This window comes from Nelumbo nucifera, chromosome 3 (assembly GCF_055504915.1).
Source record: "Nelumbo nucifera cultivar China Antique chromosome 3, China Antique-T2T, whole genome shotgun sequence".
Taxonomy (NCBI): domain Eukaryota; kingdom Viridiplantae; phylum Streptophyta; class Magnoliopsida; order Proteales; family Nelumbonaceae; genus Nelumbo; species Nelumbo nucifera.
In genome coordinates, this window is record NC_142651.1 from 86,393,918 (window position 1) to 86,419,099 (window position 25,182).

At 38.5% G+C, this 25,182-nt stretch overlaps 1 protein-coding gene and 1 long non-coding RNA gene across 2 annotated transcripts; both read right to left on the reverse strand.

Moving 5' to 3' along the window:
• Nucleotides 1–470: 470 nt before the first annotated feature.
• Nucleotides 471–8,152, reverse strand: LOC148801568 (uncharacterized). Its single transcript, XR_016083670.1, has 3 exons — nucleotides 7,910–8,152; nucleotides 7,728–7,816; nucleotides 471–672 (listed from the first exon to the last, which is right to left on the reverse strand). It is a non-coding gene; the product is annotated as an uncharacterized LOC148801568 (long non-coding RNA).
• An 11,855-nt stretch (nucleotides 8,153–20,007) lies between these two features.
• On the reverse strand, nucleotides 20,008–24,936 carry LOC104613510 (choice-of-anchor C domain protein, putative (Protein of unknown function, DUF642)). The gene is made up of 3 exons (XM_010281355.3): nucleotides 24,723–24,936; nucleotides 20,922–21,413; nucleotides 20,008–20,777 (listed from the first exon to the last, which is right to left on the reverse strand). Exons 1-3 carry the CDS (start codon nucleotides 24,805–24,807, stop codon nucleotides 20,191–20,193), a joined length of 1,164 nt encoding a protein of 387 aa, XP_010279657.1. The 5' UTR covers nucleotides 24,808–24,936; the 3' UTR covers nucleotides 20,008–20,190.
• Nucleotides 24,937–25,182: the final 246 nt, after the last annotated feature.

Below are 25,182 nucleotides of genomic sequence, written 5' to 3' on the forward strand. Positions count from 1 at the left end.
TGCGAAAAACTGTAGCTATAGGTTTATAGTTACGGGCTGCGGTCAAGAAACGGTAGCTACAGTTGCAGTGGCTATAGGCAATAGCTACGGCTGACTGCATCCGTAGCTACAACTAACCTATAATTACGGTTTGTGCCTGTAGCTAAAGCCTAACCTAAATAATTACATATTGCCCGTAGCAAAAGACATTAATCTGGATTTTAATTGGCCATAGCTAGAAAATATTACCTATAGCTACGATTGACGTTGTCAGAAGAACAACAATCTATAACTACGGAGGTGTACAGGCCATAGCTAGTTAAAAAACCTTTTAACAACGGTTTTCTTTGACTGTGTTAAAACACCTTTAGCAACGGTTTTCATTTCTGTAAAGAAAACATAAAGCCTAGATGGCTAGATCCTAAATCTTTTCATTATTTTTTTGAAACCTGCTTTCCTGAATTGAATACAAGCACAACTAATTCATAATATAGATGGAACTTGAATTTAAAGTTTCATTAAAAGGTTCTTGAATACATGAACTATATCTCAAAGTGCTTTAACATCCATGTGTTTGCTAGAAATCCAATGTTCTTGAATACATGAAACTTAATCCAATAAAAAATGGCTTGTAAAATTTGATCAAATGTCTCCATCCACATGTGTGAAGTATCCTCCTTTACCATGTTCAACCTATAAGAAAATAAGTTAGAAATCACATTTTTTAAGATATAAAATCATATATGAAAATTTAATTAAGTATATATGGAAATATAAACTCTTGCCTACTTTCCAAGCCTAATGTTAAACAAATGACAGATGTAAGGATTGAGATCAAACACATCTTTTATGAATTTTGGATTTTCACTAAACACAACAACATTTATGAATTCCATGTGGGGCCCAGCCTGAAACACAAGAAGTTGTGTCCCAAAATCCCTCCCAAATGGGTACTAATATGGTAGAAGGAAAAGGCAATCCCTAGCATTTCAAGGTGTTTGAAATGAAGGTTGAAATAGTACCAAACACAACCCAAGTCAACCATTAATAGTTCCTCCTGAATCCATATATAGTTGTTTTTTAATATCTCACTTCAAGAGTAGCAAATTAAGAGAGAGAGAGAGAGAGAACAGAGTAATGAAAGAGATGGAGAAAGGTTGAAGCTGAAACATTCCATGATGTAGATAAATATCACTGATCAATTCAAGAATCAGATTAGCCCAAGGCAGCAACAGTATTCGAAGATTGAGCCAAGCCCATAAAAATATCATACTTTTTTAAGACATAATATAATAGATCTGATCATCAAAACTCAGATCTTTAAGAGGTGCAGTATAGGTTATAACCGAAACACAGCAGCAAGAAAGAAATGAGAAAGACAAAGAGGTTTTCCTTTTGAAATCACAGTTGAGTGCAAAAGATACAATCATAGGAGATTTAAAAAATAAGATAAGTTTTGAAAAAAGGCAGTGTAGCAGTGCAGAGATTTGTGCAGTTGTTGCTTCTGTGATTGTAAATAGATTGTCTGAAATAAACTATGCAGAGATTCGCGTGCAAAATTCAAGGTTTATGCAACTGCAGGCACAGTCGAAGAGAATTATGTTAATATTTTATTGATGCTCTTGCGTCTGCGACAAGCCTGTGATCACCCTCTTCTTGTCAAGGGTTATGATTCTAATTCTGTTTGGAGTTCCTCTATAGAGACTGCAAAGAAACTTCCTAGGGAGAAGAAGCTGGATCTTTTGAATTGTTTGGAAGCCTTAAAATTTTTGTGGCATTTGCAATGATCCACCTGAAGATGCTGTTGATACCATCTGCAGCCAAGTTTTCTGCAACCAATGTATCTGTGAACGCCTATCTAGTGATTCTAACATGTGCCCTGCAACAGACTGCAAAGTTAAACTCAGTGTAACTTCTGTTTTTTCCAGAGCCACACTGAAATGCTCTCTTTCTGACCAGCCTGGTCAGGGTAATTCCAATTCCAATTTTGCCTCTAATCTTGTTCAGACATTTGAGCCATGTCCAGAGGGTTTCCTCTGATTCATCCCAAATCAAAGCTGCTCTAGAAGTCCTGAAAACACTATCTAAACCATTGGAGTGTACACCAAAAGATAATACTTCACACTCCAGTAATCAGAATACCAACTGTGCAGAAAATGGATCTGATTCTCATTCAGATTGTTCATTTAAGAATAGCCCTGTTTTTTTGCAAGCACCATCAGAGAAAGGATCTGGTGGATTTGTTATTGATTTCTCATGGGAGGAGTTTCTGCTTCTGTTTCCAAAACAGCAGCTGCTCCAATTGAGCGTGTGAAGCTCTTAATACAGAACCAGGATGAGATGATCAAGGCTGGTCGGCTGTCTGAACCCTACAAGGGTATCACTGACTGTTTTGGAAGAACAATCAAGGATGAAGGATTCATTTCCTTATGGAGAGGCAATACTGCCCATGTCCTTGGATACTTTCCCACACAGGTAAGTTCATCAAGTTGATGTTTGATAGATCACTTCATAATTAATCTGGATAGCTCACAAAGAGTTGGATCCAGATTTTTTATTTCTTTTATTTGTGCATTATTTAGCTGTAGTTTTTCATCAAAATCTTAGAACTGTAAAATTTGCACCAGGCCTTGAACTTTGCTTTCAAGGATTACTTCAAGAGAATGTTCAACTTTAAGAAAGACAGAGATGGCTACTGGAAATGGTTTGCTAGGAACCTGGCATCAGGAGGTGCAACTGGTGCTTCATCTCTTCTGTTTGTCTATTCCCTTGATTATGCTCGAACACGTCTGGCCAATGATGCCAAAGCTACGAAGAAGGGTGGTGCAAGGCAGTTCAATGGATTGATTGATGTGTACAGTAAAACCATCAAATCTGATGGGGTTGCTGGGCTCTACCATGGATTTAACATCTCATGTGTTGGGATTATTGTATACCGTGGACTCTATTTTGGAATTTATTCTCTTAAACCAGTGGTGTTGACTGGTTCATTGCAGGTTAGTAAAAATATGAAATGGAAATAGCACACATTATTCATTTCTCTCTTTCTCTAAAGAACAAAAATTTTCCTGATTTCTGTTAAGGGCATTTTATTGATCATTTACTCTTTTAATTTCCTATTGGAAATAACACACATTACTCATTGCAGGTTAGTTTCCTATTGGGATGGGGGATTACAATAGGTGTTGGGTTGGCATCTTACCCAATTGATAGTCTGTAGAAGGATGATGATGACCTCAGGAGAAGCAGTTAAATACAAGAGCTCGTTAAATGCATTTTCTTAGATTCTTAAGAATGAAGGTGCAAAGTCTCTCTGTGTTATTAGTATCAGCACTCAGAGATCTAGAATTATTAAATTAATCCTATATATGAGCTAGGAAGGGGAAATGAGCTCTTCACATTTTACAGCAACGTAAGGTAAGCCCTGCAATCAGCAGGAAGCACAGAGTCTCAACGTCTCTTTGCTATCTAATCTGTGGGCGCTAGCTCTAATGTTTGAAAGTGAACCCAATTTGATTAATTAGTGGCCAAATTAAGCTAGCTATCTAGCTACAAGGGAATTGAATTGAAGGAGGGAAGTAGTGTGTCTAGGTTCATGCCTGTGACTATGAGAGTGTGTAGTAGCTAGAGAGCTTCCTGGTATGAGAAATAGTCTGTCTGTAGTAGTAGTCAAGCCATGGACCATGGTGAACCCCCCAACCCCACTGACCAACCAATCATTGCCATTCTCCCTCTGTCCTGCCCTCTGTGTGTTCTCACCTACAGGATTCCATCTGTCTTGTATAGTTCCAAATGGTACTCGTATAAAACCTAATGACAAGTGGCCTTTCATCTACTTATTTACTCCAGTAACTTTTTTGTTCTTCTGGGTGTCAAGACACAAACCAGTCTGCATTTGCAGGAAATGATGGGTCAAAATAATGATCCCCTCCATGAGAAAAGCATAACAACTGTTGAAACTGAAAGAAAAATTAAATAGAAGAAGGATGTCTAATTAGTTATCAGTAGAGAAGAAAATGGTCTCTCTCTATAATATGCTATTGATGTCTAATTAGTTATCAGTTGCTAAGGGCCCGCGAATAGGATCTTGTCACGGGTCGGTCCACAGGGAAAACCTCCTGTTTTCCCTTGTTCCTCCCTTTTCTTGAGGAACCTATCTTGGCGCCTTAATGGTGATTTGTCCAAGAGATCACCAATTCTCCTCTGCTCTTTCTTGACTAAAAATTTCGATGCCTTTATTGAATATCATCAGCTCCTTAAATAGGAGATTACAAGAAGATAAGAGTCCTACTTTTATGAAGACTCCTTACAGATTAGGAAGACTCCCTACTAATCTATACTACTGAATAGATAAGATAAGAACACTGAACAGATAAGACTCCCTACTAATCCATACTACTGGAAACAGATAAGATAAGAATACTGAACAGATAAGATAGAACTGTATCTAGCTAGAATTAGATAAGGTGAGAATCAGCAAATCTTGCACCCTTTACTGCTGCTGCCGGCGGCAATATTTCTTCCCAATAAAAGCGTCCACATCATTACTCCCCTCCTGGACTAAGAGTTTGTCCTCAAGCTCAAAACTAGGATATGTGTCTTGAAACTCAGTCAAAGGGATCCAGGTAGCTTCGGCTGATGGTAAGCTGGCCCATTCCACCAGGACTTCAAGAACACCTCGATTGATTCTGGAGCGAACAAGAGCCCGAGGTTGGGGAATGAGTTTGCCCTCTTTTAAGGGTGGTAAGGGGGGAACTCTGTCGGGAGGAATACCCTTAAATGGCTTGAGCAAGGAAATGTGGAAAACATCATGGATCCTACTGTGCTCTGGCAGTTCCAGCTGGTATGCAACTGTACCAATCCGTTGCAAAACCTTGAAGGGTCCATAAAATTTAGGAGCTAATTTAGGAGCAGCCCTATGACCCAAGGAGCGTTGTCGATAGGGCTGAAGCTTCAACCAAACAAACTGTCCTGGTTCAAATGACAATTCCCGATGATGCTGGTCATAGGCATGCTTCATGCGTAGTTGTGCCTGTTGTAAGCGAAGAGAAACTTCAACTAGAAGGGCATCGCGCTCTTGTAGGGAACGATCAATCTCTTCCAAACGAGTAGAACCGGGTTCATAGGATAACAAACGAGGAGGGTCACGACCATAGACGACCCGGAAAGGTGTCATTCCTAGGGAAGAATGATAGGCAGTGTTATAACAATACTCGGCCCAGGGAAGCCAATCAACCCACCGTCGCGGTTGATCTCCAACAAAACAATGGAGATACATTTCGATCGTTCGGTTCACCACCTCCGTTTGCCCGTCCGACTAAGGATGATACGCGGAAGAGAAAGCTAAGGTGGTACCATGCAACCGAAACAATTCCTTCCAAAAGGTACTAGTAAAAACCGGGTCCCTGTCATTGATAATAGATTCCGGTAACCCATGTAGACGGAAAACATGAGTAAAAAAACGTGGGCGACGGAAGTAGCACTGTACGGATGTGACAGAGGGATGAAATGGGCATACTTAGAGAAGCGATCCACCACCACGTAAAGAACTGATTTTCCTCCAACCTTGGGTAGTCCCTCTATGAAATCCATGGAGATATCAGCCCATATTTGTGCTGGAATCGAAAGGGGCTGAAGAAGGAGATATCAGCCCATATTTGTGCAAAGAATAACAGCCCAGGTTCCTCCTGTTCCAATCGATAGAACCAGAGCTACGCCTCCGCCGTCAAGTGGAATGTGGCTAGGCTTACCTTGTCTCTGTCCTTTGTCCGTTGGTTGCGGAAGAACTGCTCACATCGGTAAAGCCACCCCAAGGGATCTCCGGCGCCGTTGTAAGAAGGGAACTCCAGCCTACTGTATTTGGGAATGACCGCGGCTCCCTAGGCGACGACCTGCTGCTCGTCGGACGATTCCGCCATGTTTGGTCGGCGGCCATTTGTGGTTGCAGCCCCTTCTGGATTCCTTTCCTTGTTAGAGAAATATAACTCCATCAAGCGCTGCAACTCTCGGACGTCGTCCTTGATCTCGCGCACCTCCGTGCTGTTCTCCACGAGCTTGTGCTCAGTTCATGCACCCTGGACGTCAATTGCTCCAGGTCACCCATGACGCCTTGCTCTAATACCAGATTGCTAAGGGCCCGCGAATAGGATCTCGTCACGGCCACGGGGAAAACCTCCTGTTTTCCCTTGTTCCTCCTTTTTCTTGAGGAACCTATCTTGGCGCCTTAATGGTGATTTGTCCAAGAGATCACCAATTCTCCTCTGCTCTTTCTTGACTGAAAATTTCGATGCCTTTATTGAATATCATCAGCTCCTTAAATAGGAGATTACAAGAAGATAAGAGTCCTACTTTTATGAAGACTCCTTACTGATTAGGAAGACTCCCTACTAATCTATACTACTGAACAGATAAGATAAGAACACTGAACAGATAAGACTCCCTACTAATCCATACTACTGGAAACAGATAAGATAAGAATACTGAACAAATAAGATAGAACTGTATCTAGCTAGAATTAGATAAGGTGAGAATCAGCAAATCTTGCACCCTTTATTGCTGTTGCCGGCGACAATATTTCTTCCCAATAAAAGCGTCCACATCATTAGTCCCCCTTCTTCTATTTATTATTCTTCTTATTGGCCATCTATTCTTTGCAATTTATCTTTTATTGGTGTTCCTTTCTTCTCTCTCTAAACATGAATACTGTTGCCCAAGTTTGCAAGTAACCAGCAGCTTTCTTTTAGCAGGTCATAACCTGAAAAACAATAGACTATTGAACCAGGCACCCCCCAATGCATTTACCTATGGCAACCTTAGCTTTCCAAAAAGAAAAACCATTGCTTGAACAAGATTTTCCCCATTTTGGAAAATAAGGACACTGCAAAAAGAAAAACCAGCTTTCTTTTAGCAGGTCTCTCTCTCTCTCTCTCTCTCTCTCTCTCTCTCAAATTTTGAAAGTTTCAATGATTCCCCTTGAAAGTCACAACGGTATTTGGAGACCGGTTTCATCATATGGATGGATGTACAATTGTACATGAATTCATACATAGAATTCAGATGATCAACTTTCCTTTTTTGGGTACTGATTTGGGCAGGTCCCATTTTTTAATAAAGATGGAACTTCAACAGTCCAACCTCCCCAGCAAAAAAAAAAAAAAAACAGAAAAAAGACCATTTTATACAGATAAGGCTCAAAACCGTTGTTTTTTGTGATTCTAGTTTCATATTTGAATAAACTGCATTAACTTTGAATGTTAAGTTAAGATCCCCCAATCCATTCTAAACCTCTCCCCAAACAAACACCCTTTCAAGACCACCCATCGACCTCTGCCAAATTATACAAGATTTCTCTTTAAAGATTCTCAACAATTATAAAATATTCTTTTGATGACCAAACCAAAACCCCAAACCCCTAAAATCAAATAAATCTCACCATTAAAGAATTACCCACCAACCATCTTTCTTTCAACCAAAACCCCAAACCCAGAAACTCAAATAAATCTCACCATTAAAGAAATACCTATCGACCATCTTTCTTTTGGAAGAAAGATGGAACAACCTCACTTGATACCCCCATCCCACTGGTTAAAGAATTACCCACAAACACTCTTCAATGTTTTCCTTTTCCTGTAATAACTTCTAATTTTAATTTGAAAATAAATATACCTAATTAACAATTGGTCCATGAAAGAAATTGGAAAATTGATGAACTAATTAAGTTGATGAGAGATAGGGCATTTAAAACAAACCTGCGGTAACGAAGTAGCACACCTTTGCCGTCCGAATAGGTTCTGTATCCTAATGAAGTTGCACACATTTACCAAGCCAGTCCTTGCGTCTAGAGAAAGATAAATGATCATTTTCGGTGAGAGAAGTAAAGAGTGAGAGAGAGAGAGAAAGAGTGATAGAATCAGAGAATTGAAATTCTTACCGTCGATGGATTCTTCCTACATTAGCACCCGAACCAATTGATCAATTGTGATAAAATAAGAAACGAAAGAACAGAGGAGGGTTTTATGAGTGAAAACAAGATTAAAGAAATGAGGAATGGTTTCAAAACTACAGAAGAGTGATAAAATAAGAAACGAGGAGAAGTTAAAGAAGATTAAAGAATAAAAGAGAGTTTCAAAAATAAAGAGAAAGAGCAAAGTGGTTTTGGGGGCGGGAGGAAGGAAAAGAAAAATAAGTATACCAACAATGTCTTTAACCGCGCTCGTTGTTGACCGTAGCTACAAGGAAATTTCATGTAATTATGAAATTATTAATAATTTATTAATTATTAATTATCTTTTATATATATATATATTAATAGGATTGGGGTGCTCACGTGAGAGCAACCCATTTCCTACTAGTTATATAAATTGTTAGATAATTAGAAATATATAATTATCTAATTATATAAATATATAATAGTTATTATAAATATTGTTAATAACTAGATATCGAATCGTTCAAACGATTTTGACCATTTCTTATTTTTTTAAAGATTTTTTTTGTTAGAACGGGTCAACCGTTCGACCCAATAACCGGACCCTTGGTCGATTCGGTCTCTAGGTCGGTTAATGGTTTTGATCATTTTTTATTTTTAAATTTTTTTATTTTTTTGTTAGAATGGGTCGACCGGTTGGTTCGAACGGTCAGACTGTTCGACTCAGTAACCAAACCCCTAACTGGTTCGGTCTCCGAGTTGGCTTTAAAAACCATGATGTTATGTCATTCAAGCGTGTGACTCATACGACCCGAAAATGGAACCGTTCTGGCCACCGATTTTTGGGTCGACAGTTTGACCATCCAGTTCGAACGAACGGCTTGTTCTGACAACAAAAATAAAAAAACAGTCGAAAACCATTGAACGGGTCAACGGGTTGACGATTCGACCACTCGGGTCAATGGGTCGTTGACTGATTCAATAGTTTTTTTCCAGGGACCAGGATTGGGGTAAAACGGAACTGGTTTCCTAGACGGCTCCTAAAAAAAAAAAACGGATGACTCGTTCTGACAACAAAAATTATAAGCAAAAAATTGAGTGTGTGAGGTCCATTAAGCAATGCCATACGCGTTATGTCATTCGAGCGTGTGACTCATACGACCTGAAAACGGAATCGTTTTGGCCATCGGTTTTCGGGTCGACAGTTCGGCTGTTTGGTTCGAACGGATGTCCCGTTTTGACAACAAAAATTAAAAAAATTAAAAAAAATGACCAAAAACCATTGAACGGGTCAATGGTTCGACTGCCTAGGTCAATGGGTCGTTGACCGATTCAACGATTTTTAGCTAGGGACTGAGATTAGGATAAAATGAAACTCGCTGCTTGGATGGTTCCCAATTAAAAATAAAAATAAAAAAGGCCAAAAACCATTTTATGGGTCAACGGGTTGATGGTTCGATCGCTCGGATCAATGGGTCGTTGACCGATTCAATGGTTTTTGGCCAGGGACCGAGTCAACGGGTCAACGGCCCCTGCGAAGCAGAGCCCCTCTGCTAATATTTATTTATTTTAATAATTTCTTAATTATTAATTTCCATGATTACATGAGTTTCTAATCATTTTAGTAAATATTTTAATGTTTATTAATTTTTATCTTTTTATTAAAATATTTATTACTTTATTATTTTTAAATATATTAATTATTTTATAATCAATTTATAGCCACCAATAACTAAAAAAAGTAATAACCAATGCAAGTGGATTTTTATTATGGTTTTTCAAACTATCGTACGACCTAGATGGTCGGACCATTTGGTCGAGGAACTGTCCAGGCAACTAGTTCCATTTTACCCCCAAACTTGGTCCTTGGCCAAAAGCCGTTGAATCGGTCAGCGACCCGTTGACCTAGGCAATCAAACCATTGACCCATTTGACTCGTTCAAAGATTTTGGCCTTTTATAATTTTTTGTCAGAATGGGTCATCTGTTCGAACTAGATGGTCGAACCATCGACCCGAAAACAAGTGGCTAGAATGATTCCAATTCCGGATCATTTTTAAAACATTAGATTTTTATCAAAATTCACCAAGGGTTTGGATTGGTCAAAGCCTTTTCAATATCATATCTTTTGGGCAATATAAATTTTTCCAGAATTATAAATAGTTTCTAGTCATTAACTTAATTTATTGTTATAACCACGTCTAAATAGAATCCGTAACTATAATTATAAATAATTTGTACCCATAGGTACAGAGATCTTTAGCCACTAACAAAGTGACCGTAGTTGTAGGTTATTTTCTCATTTTCTAACATATAGCTACGGATATCTAAAAACTGTGGTTATAGGCTTCTTTTAGCCACGGACCATTAATTTATAGCCAAACAAACTGTCCGTAGCTAAAGTTTAGTTTATAGCTACGGACATGAGATCATCCGTAGCTATATCTTTTAGCTACGGATTTTATGTCCATAGTTACAGTTTGGTAGCTATAGCACAGTTTTCTTGTAGTGTCATGACACCGTAATACTCACAAGTCACAAACAATGTGTTGAGAATGCTTGGACAAGGGTGTTTTAGTCTTTTCATCATCTTTTTTTTTGTATTTAAGCGTCCAAGTATGTTTTTTTTTTTTGTAATTTTTCTTCAAATGATAAATAGTATTTTTTAGGGTGTGAATAGTAACACACACACCTCTCTTTGATACCTTTGTCTTCCTCCTCTTCTTCTTCTTCTTCTTCTTATTTTACAAACCTTTGAACTACAACTTGGTATCAGTGTAGGTAGAGGCTCTGAGAAAATATCTTTTCTATTGATTTTCTCCCACGAGATGACCTGTTGATGTTAGATCGCTGCCGGATCATGTCAACAATCTATATAGGTGATGGCGGTAGTCAATGAATCTTACATGGTTTGATTTGTCCTGATTCCAGAAGTTTTTTTGTATTAATTTTGTAACTATTTGAAGCTTCTATGTTTTTTTATAGATTTTTCAAAAAGAAAATTGCAAAAAATCTAGATTTGATGTTGAGCCTTTTAAAACATGTTTAATGAGGTTTTCTACTACAAAACAAAGACATTTGGGTCATTTTACATTTAGGGAGTGACGGGAAGTGGCCTGTAATTTTCTAATCCCTATACAATTTTTGAGAGATTTTCTTCTCCCTCTATTTTGCCGCCAAACTAGTTTTTGGCCTTTTTGTTTCTCTTAAATGTGTGGTGACCCATTTTCTTGGGTCTTTATCTTTGGTCGGGTATTGATGGTCTTTTTGATTGACAAGAACGTATTTTGATAGAATATGGAAGTATTCAAGGATCTACAGATGGTTTCCAGTGTGCTCCTAGGAAATGTAGATATTTCTAATGGTATGATAACCATTGTTAAATTTAATGGGACCAACTTTCTGCAGTGGTCCCAATTTGCTAAGCTTACTATCATAGGAAGATGTTGGAATTCATTACAGGAAAGAAGGTAAAGCCAAATCCTGAAGATTCGAAATTTGCAAACTAAGAGCAAAATAACTCCATTGTAATGTCATGATTGATTTGTTCAACCCAATCTCATATTGCTTGTAGGTACATGTTTCTTCCAACTACTAAAGATATTTGGGATAGAGTTATTGCCACCTATTCCATAATTAACAATACTACTAGATTGTACCAACTTCGAAAGGAGGCTTGCAATATGCATCAGGGGGAAAGATTTGTGGTTATGTATTTATCTTTTCTACAATCTATTTAGAAAGAAATGGATCATTTAAAAACTCTAGCATGAAAGGATACTACTAGATTGTACCAACTTCGAAAGGAGGCTTGCAATATGCATCAGGGGGAAAGATCTGTGGTTATGTATTTATCTTTTCTACAATCTATTTAGAAAGAAATTGATCATTTAAAAGCTCTAGCATGAAAGGATCTTGAAAATGGTGAGCAATATTGAAAGTTCATAAAAGAGAATAGAGTCTTTGATTTTTTTATTCTACTTGAACTTAGAGTTTGACTTTACTATACAACATATTCTCAGTGTCGGCATTGTCTCTCTTACTTCCATTTACTCCCTTGTACAAGGGGAGGAGAGCAGTAAGCATCCTATTATTGAAAAGGATGAGGGTATTATTTGTGATTATTGCAAGAAGCCAAGACATACTATGGAAAGGTGTTGGGAGCTCAATATGCATTTAAAACTAGAAAACTTCAAAACTAAAAAGGACAATGCTCACTTGGCTATAGTTGGTAATGATGTTCAAGCATCCTCCTCACCTAGTTTTGGACATAGTAATCCATTTAGCTCATATGCTAAAACAGGTATTGCACTTGCTTGTTCCACATCTTTCAGCCCATCAAATGTAGACTTTGGGCTAGTGCCCATATGACTAGTATACATTCACATTTTACTTGATATAAATTAAATCTAGGAAATGGTAAGATTATTGTTATTGATGGATCTTATACCCCTATCTTGGGTTAGGGTGAAGGCAAACTCACCCATAATCTTTCTCTTGGATATATTCTCTATGTACCTCAATTACATAAAAATTTGTTAGTTAGTTTTCTTACAAAATCTCCTAATTGTTTTGTGACCTTTTTTGTACTTGTCATGTTTTCCAAGACTTGAGAACGGGGAGGATGCTTGAAAGTGGGCATGAAGTTGATGGAGTCTACCTCTTTAATGGACCTTTAGGCTATGTTTGGTTTGAAGGAAAATGCAAGGAAAGGAAGGGAAAGGTAGGGAAACCTTTACAAACCTTATATAGGTTCCCTTGTCTTTCGTTTCTTTTCCCTACCTTTTCCTTCAAACCAAACATAGCCTTAGAGTATAGATTATTGAGTCAGACTGAGTTTTGTTCTAATGAGAAAATAAGTCTTTTAAAATTATGGCATTGTTGTCTTGGTCATATGCTTTTTTTTTTAATTTTATAAAAATTTTGTTTCTAAATTTGTTTAACTCAGTGCCAAAGTTGAACATTGAATGTGAAGTTTGTCATCTGTCCAAACAATGTAAAACCACACATTTCTCAAGTAATAAAAGAAGCAATATTGCTTTCCATTTGGTTCGTACTGATGTTCGAGGCCCATATGCTATCCCTTTCAAGGGTGGGTATAAATACTTCATTCTCTTCATTGATGACTATAGTTAGTATAGATGGATCTACTTGATGAAAAGTCATGATGAGGTTCCTATGATTGTTCAAAACTTCATGAATATGGTAGATACATAATTTGATAAAAGAGTTAAGATAATAAGATCTAACAATACTAAGAAATACTTTGAAAACTATTTGCGTGGATTTTTTGAGAACTGGAGAATTATTCACCAAAGTTCATGCAATCATACTCCACAATAAAATGGGGTTGTTGAAAGGAAGAATAGGCATGTGATTGAAGTTGCTCAAGATTTACTATTTCAAACTCATGTTCCCACTCGTTTTTGTGGTGATGCTATTGAGACAACTATGTAACTCATTAATAGGCTTCCATCAAGGGTCCTTCACCTTCGGATTTGAGATTAAGGATCGCGGTGATCTTAGATATTTTATTGGTATTGAAGTTATAAGATCCAAGAAGGGAATCTTTTTGTCACAAAGGAAGTATGTTCTTGACTTGCTCCATGAAGTTGGGAAGTTAGGGTGTAAGCCTATAAAAACTCCAATTGATCTCAATCACAAGTTGAGTGACACTGGAGGAAAAGTTCTTCCAAATAGATGGATACATTAATGGTTGCTAGGCCATTTCTTGTATCTTTGTTTGACTAGACTTGATATATCTTATGCTGTTAAAGTGGTTAGTCAATATATGCATGAACCTAAAACAACTCATATGTAGGTTGTTAATAGAATTTTAGCTTGTCTAAAAGGATGCCCTGGTAAAGGGATGTATTCCAATCATAGCTATCTAAATGTTGAGGCATACACAGATGCTAATTGGGTAAGGTCCATTGATGATAGAAAATCTACATCCGGTTACTATGCCTCAGTTGAAGGTAATGTGGTTTCATGAGAAGTAAAAAATAATTATTTGTTTCTCATTTTAGTACTGAGGCAAAGTACAAGGCAATGGATCATTGAGTGTCTGAACTACTATGGTTGAAGACCTTATTAATTGAGATGGACATCCAAGTAAATACTCCAATGAGATTGTATTATGACAATTAAGCAGTCATAAATATTATTCTCAATTCTATCCAATATGATCGTATAAAGCACATTGAGGTAGACACACACTTTATTAGAGCAATAATTGCTAGCGAAGATATTTGCCTTCCATTTGTAAGGTTAGAAGACCAACTAGCTGATAGTCTCACTAAACGTGCTCACCATCCAAAGTTTTCTAAAAACCTTGTCAAGTTGGGCATGATTAACATATATGCTCATCTTTAAGGGGAGTGTTGAGAATGCTTGGGCAAGGGTGTTTTACTCTTTTCATCATCCTTTTGAGTTTGGGCGCCCAAATATGGGCTTTTTTGAAAATTTTCTTCAAAGTATAAATAGTATTTTTATGGGTGTGAATAATGACATACACACACCCCTCTTCGATACCTCCTTTTCTCTTCTCTTCTTCTACAAACCCTAGAACTACAACTCAATGTTTCAAGACTTTAACTTGGACTGGACAGTCAAACCATAAAAACCAGGAACCGATGGCCTCTCTAGGTCCTAATTAAATGGGTTTTGGTGGGTTGGATGTGCAAACCACCCAGTGAACTAGTAAAATTGGGACCTAAAAGGCAACTTGGTTTTTACTCCAATTTGAATCTTAAAATACTACTCACGAGCTTGGATCTCTTGAAAGCAACAATTATTCACACCCTGAGAGAATGGCATTCATCCACACACTGGAAAAATATCTTCTATACATGTAAAATTCATGGGAGAGATCTTGTCTCAATACCCACCCTATAAAGTACTTAGATCCCATTTGGTTCATGGGAATAAGGGTCTGGAATCGGAATTGGAATTCCTAGTGGTGGCATTTCCCCGTTTGAGGGAATGGCCATTCCCTCTCCATCCCTTGGAAATGAAATCTCATTCCAGTTGATTCCAATTCCCATTCCAATTCCAAAAAATTTTGATTATGATTCTGATTCCAATTATGAACCAAATATACCCTTAATTATAATAAATATTTATTTTATTAAAAATCAAATCAGAATTAATATAAGAATAGTCATAGCTCATCAGCCTAAGAATCTTTTTTTTTTTGGTACCATCTTAGCAACTAATCATAATCCTAGTTTAGGTTGACCTCTAACCTGCTATGTTACGATATGTTGATTCAATGAAAGGTCTGGTGAATCAGATGGTTGAACTTTGGAGTCTTGACTAGGGGTGTTAATGGACCGGTTTTGGGTTGGATTCTATCTTAATCAAAATCAATTTGGACGGATTAGATGGAGCAATAAGACATGTTGAACTGGACCAGTCCAGACTTAATGGTCCAAAGTATTTATTTGGATTGAATTGGACTGGGTCCATAATGGATTTATGTTAGATTGGGTCGGATTGAATATTTGAACCCATATCTGATCCATTAATAGAAGATAAGAACACAAATCTCAATAGACCAGGTTTGGTTGAACCAATCTAAATTAAAACAAATTTAAATAAATTAAGCAGTCTAGACATTGAATTGGACTGGTCCAAAATGGTTCCAAAGTATTCATTGAATTGGATTGGACTTCTGTAATGAAATTATATTGGAGCGGACCAGATTGGACCAGATCCGGTTGAATTGACACACCTAGTCTGGACCTATCTGATCTGTTCAACAAGTTACAGTATCTACAGATTTTAAAATACTTGGCCCATTGGCCAAGATGGGAAATCAGTTCTATCTCCAAAGAAGGCTCTGAAACACTTATTGTAACATCTCTCTTCTCTACAAAAATTTCTAATTAATGGGTAAATCGATGCTGGAAATGTATGAATCGGAAGAATTTTCACCAATTAAAACCCCTCCATGAATTTTGATGAACACCAATGTTTAAAATTGTCATATATTAGAGGATATAAAATATATTTTGAGAAGAGCTTGCCTAGTGTTTAAAAAAAAACGACCAAGAAACAGAACTTTTTTTTTATGCCAAGTTCGGCTTCAGTCAAGGCACGTTTGCGCATTCATGTAAAGGGTTGAAGCATGCGAAGATGTTTCACTAGTTATTTAACCAAAACGAGACATGGTTCCATTCTCCTCTCCTCTCTTCTTCTCTCCCTTTGAGTGTCGCAGACGAGAGTCACAAGACACTCGTTCTCTTCTCCCCCTCTCTCCCCTATCCGTCGGCGGCGATTTAATATCCATTACCGCCGGCGACAAAGAATAACAACGCCACCGATGCTAACGTCGCCGGAGAGAAGCTCGCCACTTTCTCAATCAAGCTCAACAAGCCAAACTCCTCTGCCTTGGACAAAACCCCCAATCTCTCGATGGAAGACAGAGTACACCCTAATTCATCGATCTTGGACAGCAATCCGGCCTTCTCCACGTTTCTCAGAACCTTCTTCTTCTCCCGCTTCTTGACTATGTCAACTTTCACTTCTTCACTTCCTTAAGCAAATATCCCAGCCCCGTACCATTGTTTCTGCCAGTTCTCATCGTATCTATTCACCTGGATTCAAAATAAAGAAACATGAACAGGTGCCAGGCTCAATAGTCAATACCTGCTGAAATAAAGAATCTAGACAGAGAGCGACAGTCTTTCTAGTACGCTAATACCTTTCTCTTGGGTGCCATAGCGACAATCTTTACGATTTTTTGGGCGGAAGAAAAGCGAGGAATTCCAGATCTGAAAGACGGGAGGCTGTGGTCGAACTTCCGGGAATTCGGAGATTCTCTTCTCTACCTTTTTCGGCAAGCTGCTCAAATTTCCTAGAGGCGGTGGTTTCATCTGCCACGTCGAACCTCGTGGTGTCGGGTGTGGTGGTCTCCGGTCTCCACTGCCGGAATTCGGAAGAGAATGACCATTTACTCGATTTTAAAGGAGCGAGAGGGTGGGACCCACCATTTTCTTCTGAGTTATAGAAACTGAGTTCGGCTTCAGAAACTTGGTGTCTCGTCAAGCGAAAAAAGAGGAGAGGAGAAGAGAATATAATGTCTCATTTTAATTAATTAACGGCGTGAAACATCTTCGCATGCTTCAACCGTTTACACAATTTACAATTTGAAGGACTTGTAACGCGTTCTCCAAATGCGCAAACATTACTCTGAATGAGGGTGTTTGACTGAAGCCGAACTCTTTGTCTTGATTCAAATGTCAATCTGTACGATTATAAAACATGTAATAAATAAATAAATAACAGATAAAAATGTTTAAAAAGTAAGAAGTGTGACAAATGTTTCTATTAGCGATACCAATGGTTAGAAATACAAACGTTGCTACTTGTATCAACAATTCACCGAGTCATTGGCCGAGGCAACAGTTTTTACAATATACAGTTAAGAGGTAAAACAGACCACCTGAAACATGACCACGTTGTGGAAAACATCTGGGTTGACATAAAGATACTTATTGGGTCAATAAACTTTAAGAATGGCAAATACCCATCATCCCAACGGAGAGTTTTTCTTTTTTTTTTTTTCATAAAAAATGAATTTTGGGGCAAGGATGGATTTTGAGATTTTACAATTAGGTAAAATACTGGTGTTAAGGCTAAACCAAACCCACATATTATATGAACTTATATGATAAGTGTTGAATGTAATAATATTTTAAAATTTATGTGAAGGATAGCTTGTATTTTTTACATTTTAATCAAATAATTGAAAATTTGATGTTTATTTATACAATTTTATTTAATAATAGTAAATTAGATGCAAATTCTAAACCCAACTTATAGATTCGACCCATCTCCCCCTCAAATACGAGAGAGTTTTGCATTTTCATATGCAAAGAAGATTTAGACTGCACACAAATCGATTCAGCTCAGTTTAATTTACATGTATCAACCGAACCGATACTATCATTTTATTTATTTGATTAACCAAAACCGGCCGGCATTCATATAAAACCGTTAACCAATTTTAAATGCATTCTGGTAATTTAATCCATTAACCAAATTAAGAAGTTCAAATAACACAGCGAGATTGTTGTACGTATTAGAAATGAAATTGATTTGATGGAACTAGGGTGATCAGTGTCATAACTGAAGCCGAACTCGATTGAGAGAGTCCGACTTCTATTAGGGCAAAGTCCATGCTCGCACTATTCACGCACCATAAGGACGTGCCATGCATTTTTTGGCTCGTGCGCGTGCTTAAAGCATGCGGAATGGATTAAATGTCGTCTCCTTCACGCCATTAGCTTCTATTCAAAAATTCCACATTTCATTCGTCCCATTCCCCTTCCTGCCAGATATACCTAATCAAACCGCTGTTCATTTTCACTCTCTCCTCTCTAATCGGCGGCAATCAATAATCATCACTGGCGACTGCTAACACTGGTGACCGAAGAGAAACATTAGATATTGATTCTTTTCATTTTTTCTTCCTTAAACATTGCATCTTTGACATGAAAGACCTGACCTTAATTGGTTTGGATGATAGTCATATTCACTGTCTCGGCATCATCGATGACTATTTCACCGATTACCGACGATTGCCGACAATGAATATAATTGCCATCCAAACCGGTTAGGGTCAGATCTTTCGTGGCAAAGATGAAATGTTTGGGAAAGAAAAAATGAAAAAAAAAATAATACCTGAGATTTTTCTCTGGTTGCAGGTGTTAACAGTTGCCGGTGATGGCTATTTGTTGTTGCAGGTTGGAGAGGGACGGAATGAGAGTGAATAGGATTCGGTTAGGTGTATCTAACACGAAGGGGAATAAAACAAATGAAATGTGAAATTTTTTAATAGAAACTAATGGCGTGAAGGTGGTGGCATTTAATCCATTTTGCACGCTTTGAGCACGCGCACGAGTCAAAAAAGTGTGGTGTGCCAATGGTGTGAGTATGGACTTTGAGGGTGTTTGATTCCACTTACATTTATTTAGTAAATGTTTATTGGCGATGTCACATAGGTGCCGTTTTAGCATTTTTTCTCTCTTGCTCTTATGCATGCATCAAAAATGAAAAATGTCAACTTTGGTTTTTGTACATAACAGCCATTTGTATAAGTTATTTTTTAAAGTATCCACAAACTATCATGTTTTTTTCATTAATATGCTGATGTAAAGCCTGGTAACACCTATTTATCATAAACGGTTATAATTATTGCATTTGTTTTACCAACAAATAAAGTACAAACGTTTATTCAATAAACATAAAAGGAACTAAACACATACTTTCTCCTGATAGAAGTAAAAGCCGAAAGCAAACATATAGCTACATTGTGAGACTTGCTTTTATTTTTTAGTAAACGGAAGGAGACTTGAAATATCGTGAGTGATAAACAGAAGACATTAATTTACACCGTGGGGACTAGGGATCCAGTGTCATAATAAAAATTATGATTGACATCCCATTAAATATGTCAAATTTGCAAGTGATACATCGGGTCGGTTTTAGTTCGGCTTATAATATGATAAACCGTAGCTAAACTGAAGTATCGATTTCTCTATTTTTTTTCTAATCGAAAACTGATTGATCATTTTTCAGAACCAATCAAATTGAGTTGAATTGGGCCGGTTTGATCGGTTTAATCGATTCTAACTATTTTGTGAACAGTGAAGGATTTATATTCTGAAAAATCCAACCCACTATAGGCCTATAGGGGAGGGTACAGGTTGAGAGGTCAAGGGACAACACAACAGTGAAGGGTTTACAAAACCTCCCTAATCCCATCCCGAATAAGCCCTGCTAATAATAGAAATTACCAGACCAGTCCCAACCCATAGACAACACAACTAAATTAGCAGGTCAAAATCTTGTAACCCAATAAGCCCAAGTGATAATTGGGCTAGTTCTGGGTCTAGAAATTTTATTAGATTCCATAGGATTCGAGTAGGAATTGGGCCTGTATGTTTCGTTTTCTTTTCTTTTTTTTTTTTATTTTTTTTATTGGTTCTGGAAATGGATCTATCCTAATCCGGATCCAACCAACCGCCTAATCACTGTTAACACCAATAAACATTTGTTGATCTTTACTGAATAAAAGTAGTAAAGATGTTCAAATAGGCAAAAATATAAGTTGGAGGCTTGATAATTCACTCAATTCAATCTTACAAAGTAGTAAAGGAAGGCATCTGCATTAGTATCCAAAAGGGGGAAAAAGAAACTAAGAAAACCTCACATATTCAATATAGACGTGGGAAGATGGTTTACCAACTGCCCTCATATAGCAAAGCAAATCCTAAATCAAAGCAGAGCCAAAACCAACAGCACAAGCACTAAAGTCAATACACCACTCGAATTTCTTTTGGCTCCAGAGAGCGCCCACACCCGAATGTCATCCACCACAGGCCCACAGAGGGAGCTATGGTCATCGGTTCTTGTGTTGTAATACACGCTGTAGAATGCCACCCGTGTCCTCTCGGCCTTGGCTGTGAATGTAAGGTTTGTAGTTGCAAAGGTCTCATTTGCCATAGGCAGGTAGTGGATGTTCTGCGCTTGGTCTCCTGCAAAGGCCATGACTGCCAAGGGTAGTTGGCAGGAGTCCCCTGCATGTCCCAGTGAAAAGGAGAGGCTGTATTCCTTCTTGGGTGTGGTCTCTACCATCTGAGAGATGATACCCTCCTTTCCAGAGAGCAGTTCAATGGCTCGTTTGCCTTGGGGAACAGAAAAATGATTCACATCAATGTACCTGACAGCCCTGTTGGATTCGACGATCCAGCCGGGCAATGAGGATGTCTCTTCGTCGAGGTTTGTGGGTAGCAGAACGCCCAGGGACCCATTCTTGAACATCCATGGGCCTTCTTCAAAGTCACCATTAATGACTACATTGTCTGAAACATGGAAGAACATGAAAACCCAAAATAAGCAAATCGATCAATTCAATGTTTCTCAAGGGAACAATCACCCAATCTATGTTACATTTTGATTGTAAATTTGTAATCCCTGTTTGAGAAATGAATAGAACAGCAACTTACCTTTGGGCTTATCGGGTGTGAAGATCTTTTTTATGGCAATGTCATCAATAATTGGCCCACAAGTGGGATCATCTTCCATGCCAGGATTCCGGAACACCAAGTGTCCATCTTCCGAGTCGGCCTGAAAGGCCCATGCATATGAATCCCATCCCTGCACACTGTAGAGGGTCTGGAGATCGATGGTCTGCGATGCCGGGGGTACAGATACATTGAGAGATTCCAACTGGGCACATGTCCTTGCAGCACTGAAGGTAACAGAGTATATTGAACCCTTTTCAAGCTTAATGTCCTGGCTTATCTCTGCATCATTTCCTAGCCTTACTGCATGTACACCTTGAGGGACTATAAGGATCATTCCACCTTGTTTTTCACCTGATTCAACCAATTCCACCGTTCCATTTGTATTCCAATCAGGAATGGAAACTGGGCCATCTCCAACTCCAGAGAATCCATTTGATGGGACCTTCTCAAAATCACCATTCACAAGTGGACCTGCAAATCAGCAAATTCATGTTTGTCCTGGTCATTAAAACACTACCCAACTACCAAGTACGATTTCGAGACTGTTTAAAACTTGATTTTGTAGTATAAATAAAATACACCCCGAGATGCACCCAGAGCTAGCTTAGGGTTGGACTTGTTTTTCAAAATAGATTGGATTTGCCCAACCAATAGGGTTTTCAAATCAACTGGATGAGACAAACAGACCAGGCTGGACCTGCTTAAAGGTTAAAACCAAATCCAAAATATCTAGAACCGTGAGGATTGTCCTAGCCGGGACCACACCTTCTGGTGGACCGGTCTAGATATAAATTTGCCCACCCTTTTCCCTTCAAAGAATAAAGGCAAAGGGAATCTGGGACCTATGAAACCACATCCTAGGGGCTAGGTCCCTCGAAACCATCAATTTCTATGCATGATAACAAAGAGGTCTTTATAAGAGCAATCGATGAGTCGGCAATCATTTCACCCAAGCATGCGGACATCTCTCTTTCTCTCTCTCTCTAAAATTATATTCTGTCATGAAACCTAATAATGAGAGAAGGCAATCAAGAGAGACCATAGCATGGATTTGAGGTACTCTGATCATTATCACACGTTTACAGTGTCATCATATAATGACATGAAAGTAAAGAAACGGTTTGGTGCCAATCCCTGGTCGGCTGGTCCCTAAAATGTATAACCATGGCTCATATGCTTTAATTTCATTTGAAACCTAGCCACAGCCCCATGGCCCATGAGCATGAGCATCTATGCTCATATACTCCCCTATCCTATGGGGGTCTTTCACTCTACTACCTAAGCTCCATTTTATGCAAGATTTCCCTCTGAATAATCACAAACAAATAAAACACTTGGGCGTGACGGAAAATAGCCCAACAATCCTTGTTGGTTATTTTCTTCCCTAAACAGGGCAGATAATTCCGCCCATTTACTTAACCCTACTAGTTGAGGGGGAATTTGTCACAAAATGAAACTTAGGTAATTGAGTTACTCACCCCCATGGTATAATGGGGCATATAGAGTTTACAATATTTTATTTAAAATTCGAGAAATCACGAGAGCAAAAAAGTATTCTTATTTCATAGTCTACCTACAACTTAGAGTCCTTTAGCACAGAGCATATTTCCACTCAGTCACTGAGGCGTGAGGATTTGTTTGCGAGGGAACCCTAAAACGCGTGAAAGGCTGAAAGCAAAAGAAGCGTCAAATGCCCCCTTTAAAACCGTGTAAGCACTGGGGTAGATGGTGGGACCCCACCTCGTGCCAAGAAAATATTTGGACCTTGGACTGTTCTGGTCAATTGAAATCTTAAAACTTGGATGGAGCAAAATGGGACGAATACAACAAAAAAGATCAAAATTCAGCAAATAACTTATACCAGAGAAGTATGTCCTTTAGTGGGATTTGGGAATCTGGGGACATGAGGTTGACAATTAAGAGTATTGGAATGCCCAAAGGCCAGTAGAGCAAATATGGATAGACTCATATTAGTAGGATCTCAGCCTATACCCAAAATAGTGTACACACGGTCACAGACAGCAGAGCTGGTCCCTAAGAATAACCCTGTTAAAAATTTGGATCTACCACAGCTAGCTTATAAAAAATAAAGAATTTTTACAAAGATAAAACCAGAGGCAAATGTCTTTTTACTAGGGGTATGAAACGGGTCGGAATTTAAATCGTATACAGACCCAAGTCCGGATGAGAACAGGTCCTTCTGTGCAACTGCAAGTAGTAACCCAGTTGAAAATGACACAGCAACTATGACCCAAATGTCAAAAGCATGAGGAGTTCAGTTTAATCTGTGTCTTGCTTCCAGCTTGGCCTGAGAAGCAGGAACTGCAGACTGCAGTGTTCCCTTGTTATTAAGGAAAGGAGAGGAATCATGGAGCAACTACTTTTGACTTAGGCTACTTTAGCTTAACTTCATATAAGCTACTTTTGCCAAATGCAGCTCAAGCAAAAAGCTAGTAATGGACCCAGCTGGTTGAGCACCTACCTAAATGTCAAAAGCATGGGGAGTTCAGTTTAGACTGTGTCTTGCATCCAGCTTGGACTGAGAAGCAGAGCAGCTGCAGTGTTCCCTTGTTATCAAAGGAAAGGAGAGGAATCATGGAGCAACTACTTTTGACTTTGGATACTTTAGCTTAACTAGATATAAGCTACTTTTGCCAAATGCAGCTCAAGCGAAAAGCTAGTAATGGACCCAGCTGGTTGAGCACCTACCATGGCTGGCTGATACTTATTGAATGGGGGTCCCAAAAAGCTTAAGATGCATGACTGCATTGATGGCCTGATGGACAGTGGAGAAGGTAAAGACTAAAGAGTGGAGGAGGGAACAGGGATGTGAGGTACGGGTTCATCTAGGCAATGGCCCCGACTGGGCTTGGCGTGGCGGACCATCTTGGTCTGGCTCCACCACATCAATGCCGGACCCGCACCGCCTTGGGTAAAAAATAGTACAATCGGAAATCATGACTTCATATTCACTCGTTTTCTAGGGTCCCATTTTTTGGCAACTTTTCTTTGACGAAGAGAAATGATCTTTGAAAGAAAAAAGAGTTGGAAAGAATCGGAAGAAGTAATGGGTGACAGTGCAAATTTCCAACCAGTGATGAACAGATGAAGAAATGTAGAACAAATAGAAAGAGTATTAAGTTTTCATTTAAGTTTGCTATAAAAAAAGCACTGAACTCTTTTGTGGATAGAGACCGACTATATATAAGACCTTATTTGCTATAAACACTAAAATTTTTAACTGCAAAAAGGAGATAAGTCCTTAAAATAACGAATGTCAAATACAGCCTTAGTAACCTTTCAGCTTCTCTTCAATGAACACTCAGACATACTTGAAATATTTTTTCGAATCTTGAACTTGTTTTCAGATGAAACAGGAAAACAAGAATAATGCAGAAAGAGAGAGAGAGAGAGAACCGACATTGATCTGCTTTCCAAAGAAGTAAAACCAAAAATTCTTGGCAGTATCTGGAAAACCAACAATGGAACAACTTTGATCGACTCATCCTTTTAAAGAAGAAAAAAAGAAACAATCCCAGTTAAGAACAAGAGAATGGCAGAAAATCAGTCCGGAAGATTCTACTTGTGTACTAAGAACACTTCAAAACCAGAAAAAAGAAGAGGAAATTCCATCGAGAGACAAGTGAATTACTCCAATGAATCTAAATAGAACTACAGACTCAGGACGAGCTTCGGACGGAACTCAAAGAGTTAAAATGGGAGAGAGCCAGAGACAGACAGAGAGAGAGAGAGAGAGGGAGAGAGAGAGAAAGAACATACCATCTTCAACCGCGGCAAAAACCAAGCGAGCAATAAACAGAAGAAACAGTGGAACCCATCTGCTGCAACTCGTGCTCCGAGCCATTTTCGAAGGCCAAAGGCCAAACCCTCCTCCCTCGCTCTGTCTCTACTCTCTCACTGAAAAGTGAGGAACAAACGCAGGGAATGAGGGGAAGTGCAGGGGGGTCTGGCCCTTTTATCTGGGTCCTAAGAGAGCATGAAAAATGTTTTCAAGTAGTAATTTACTTTATCTAATTCAAAATTAAAGCAGAAGATCACTTTAATTTTTCAATTTTACCAAAAAGGGTCTCTTTCTCTTTTAAAATATAAAAGAATTCCCTCTTGAGTCTTGGCTTTTGCCCTCTTGGTTGGTGTTCTGCTCAAGTGCACAAGTCCTCAAGTGCTCAGTGTTCACACTTCACACTGATATTCTTCCGTGTTTCGCGATTTGTCTCCTTCG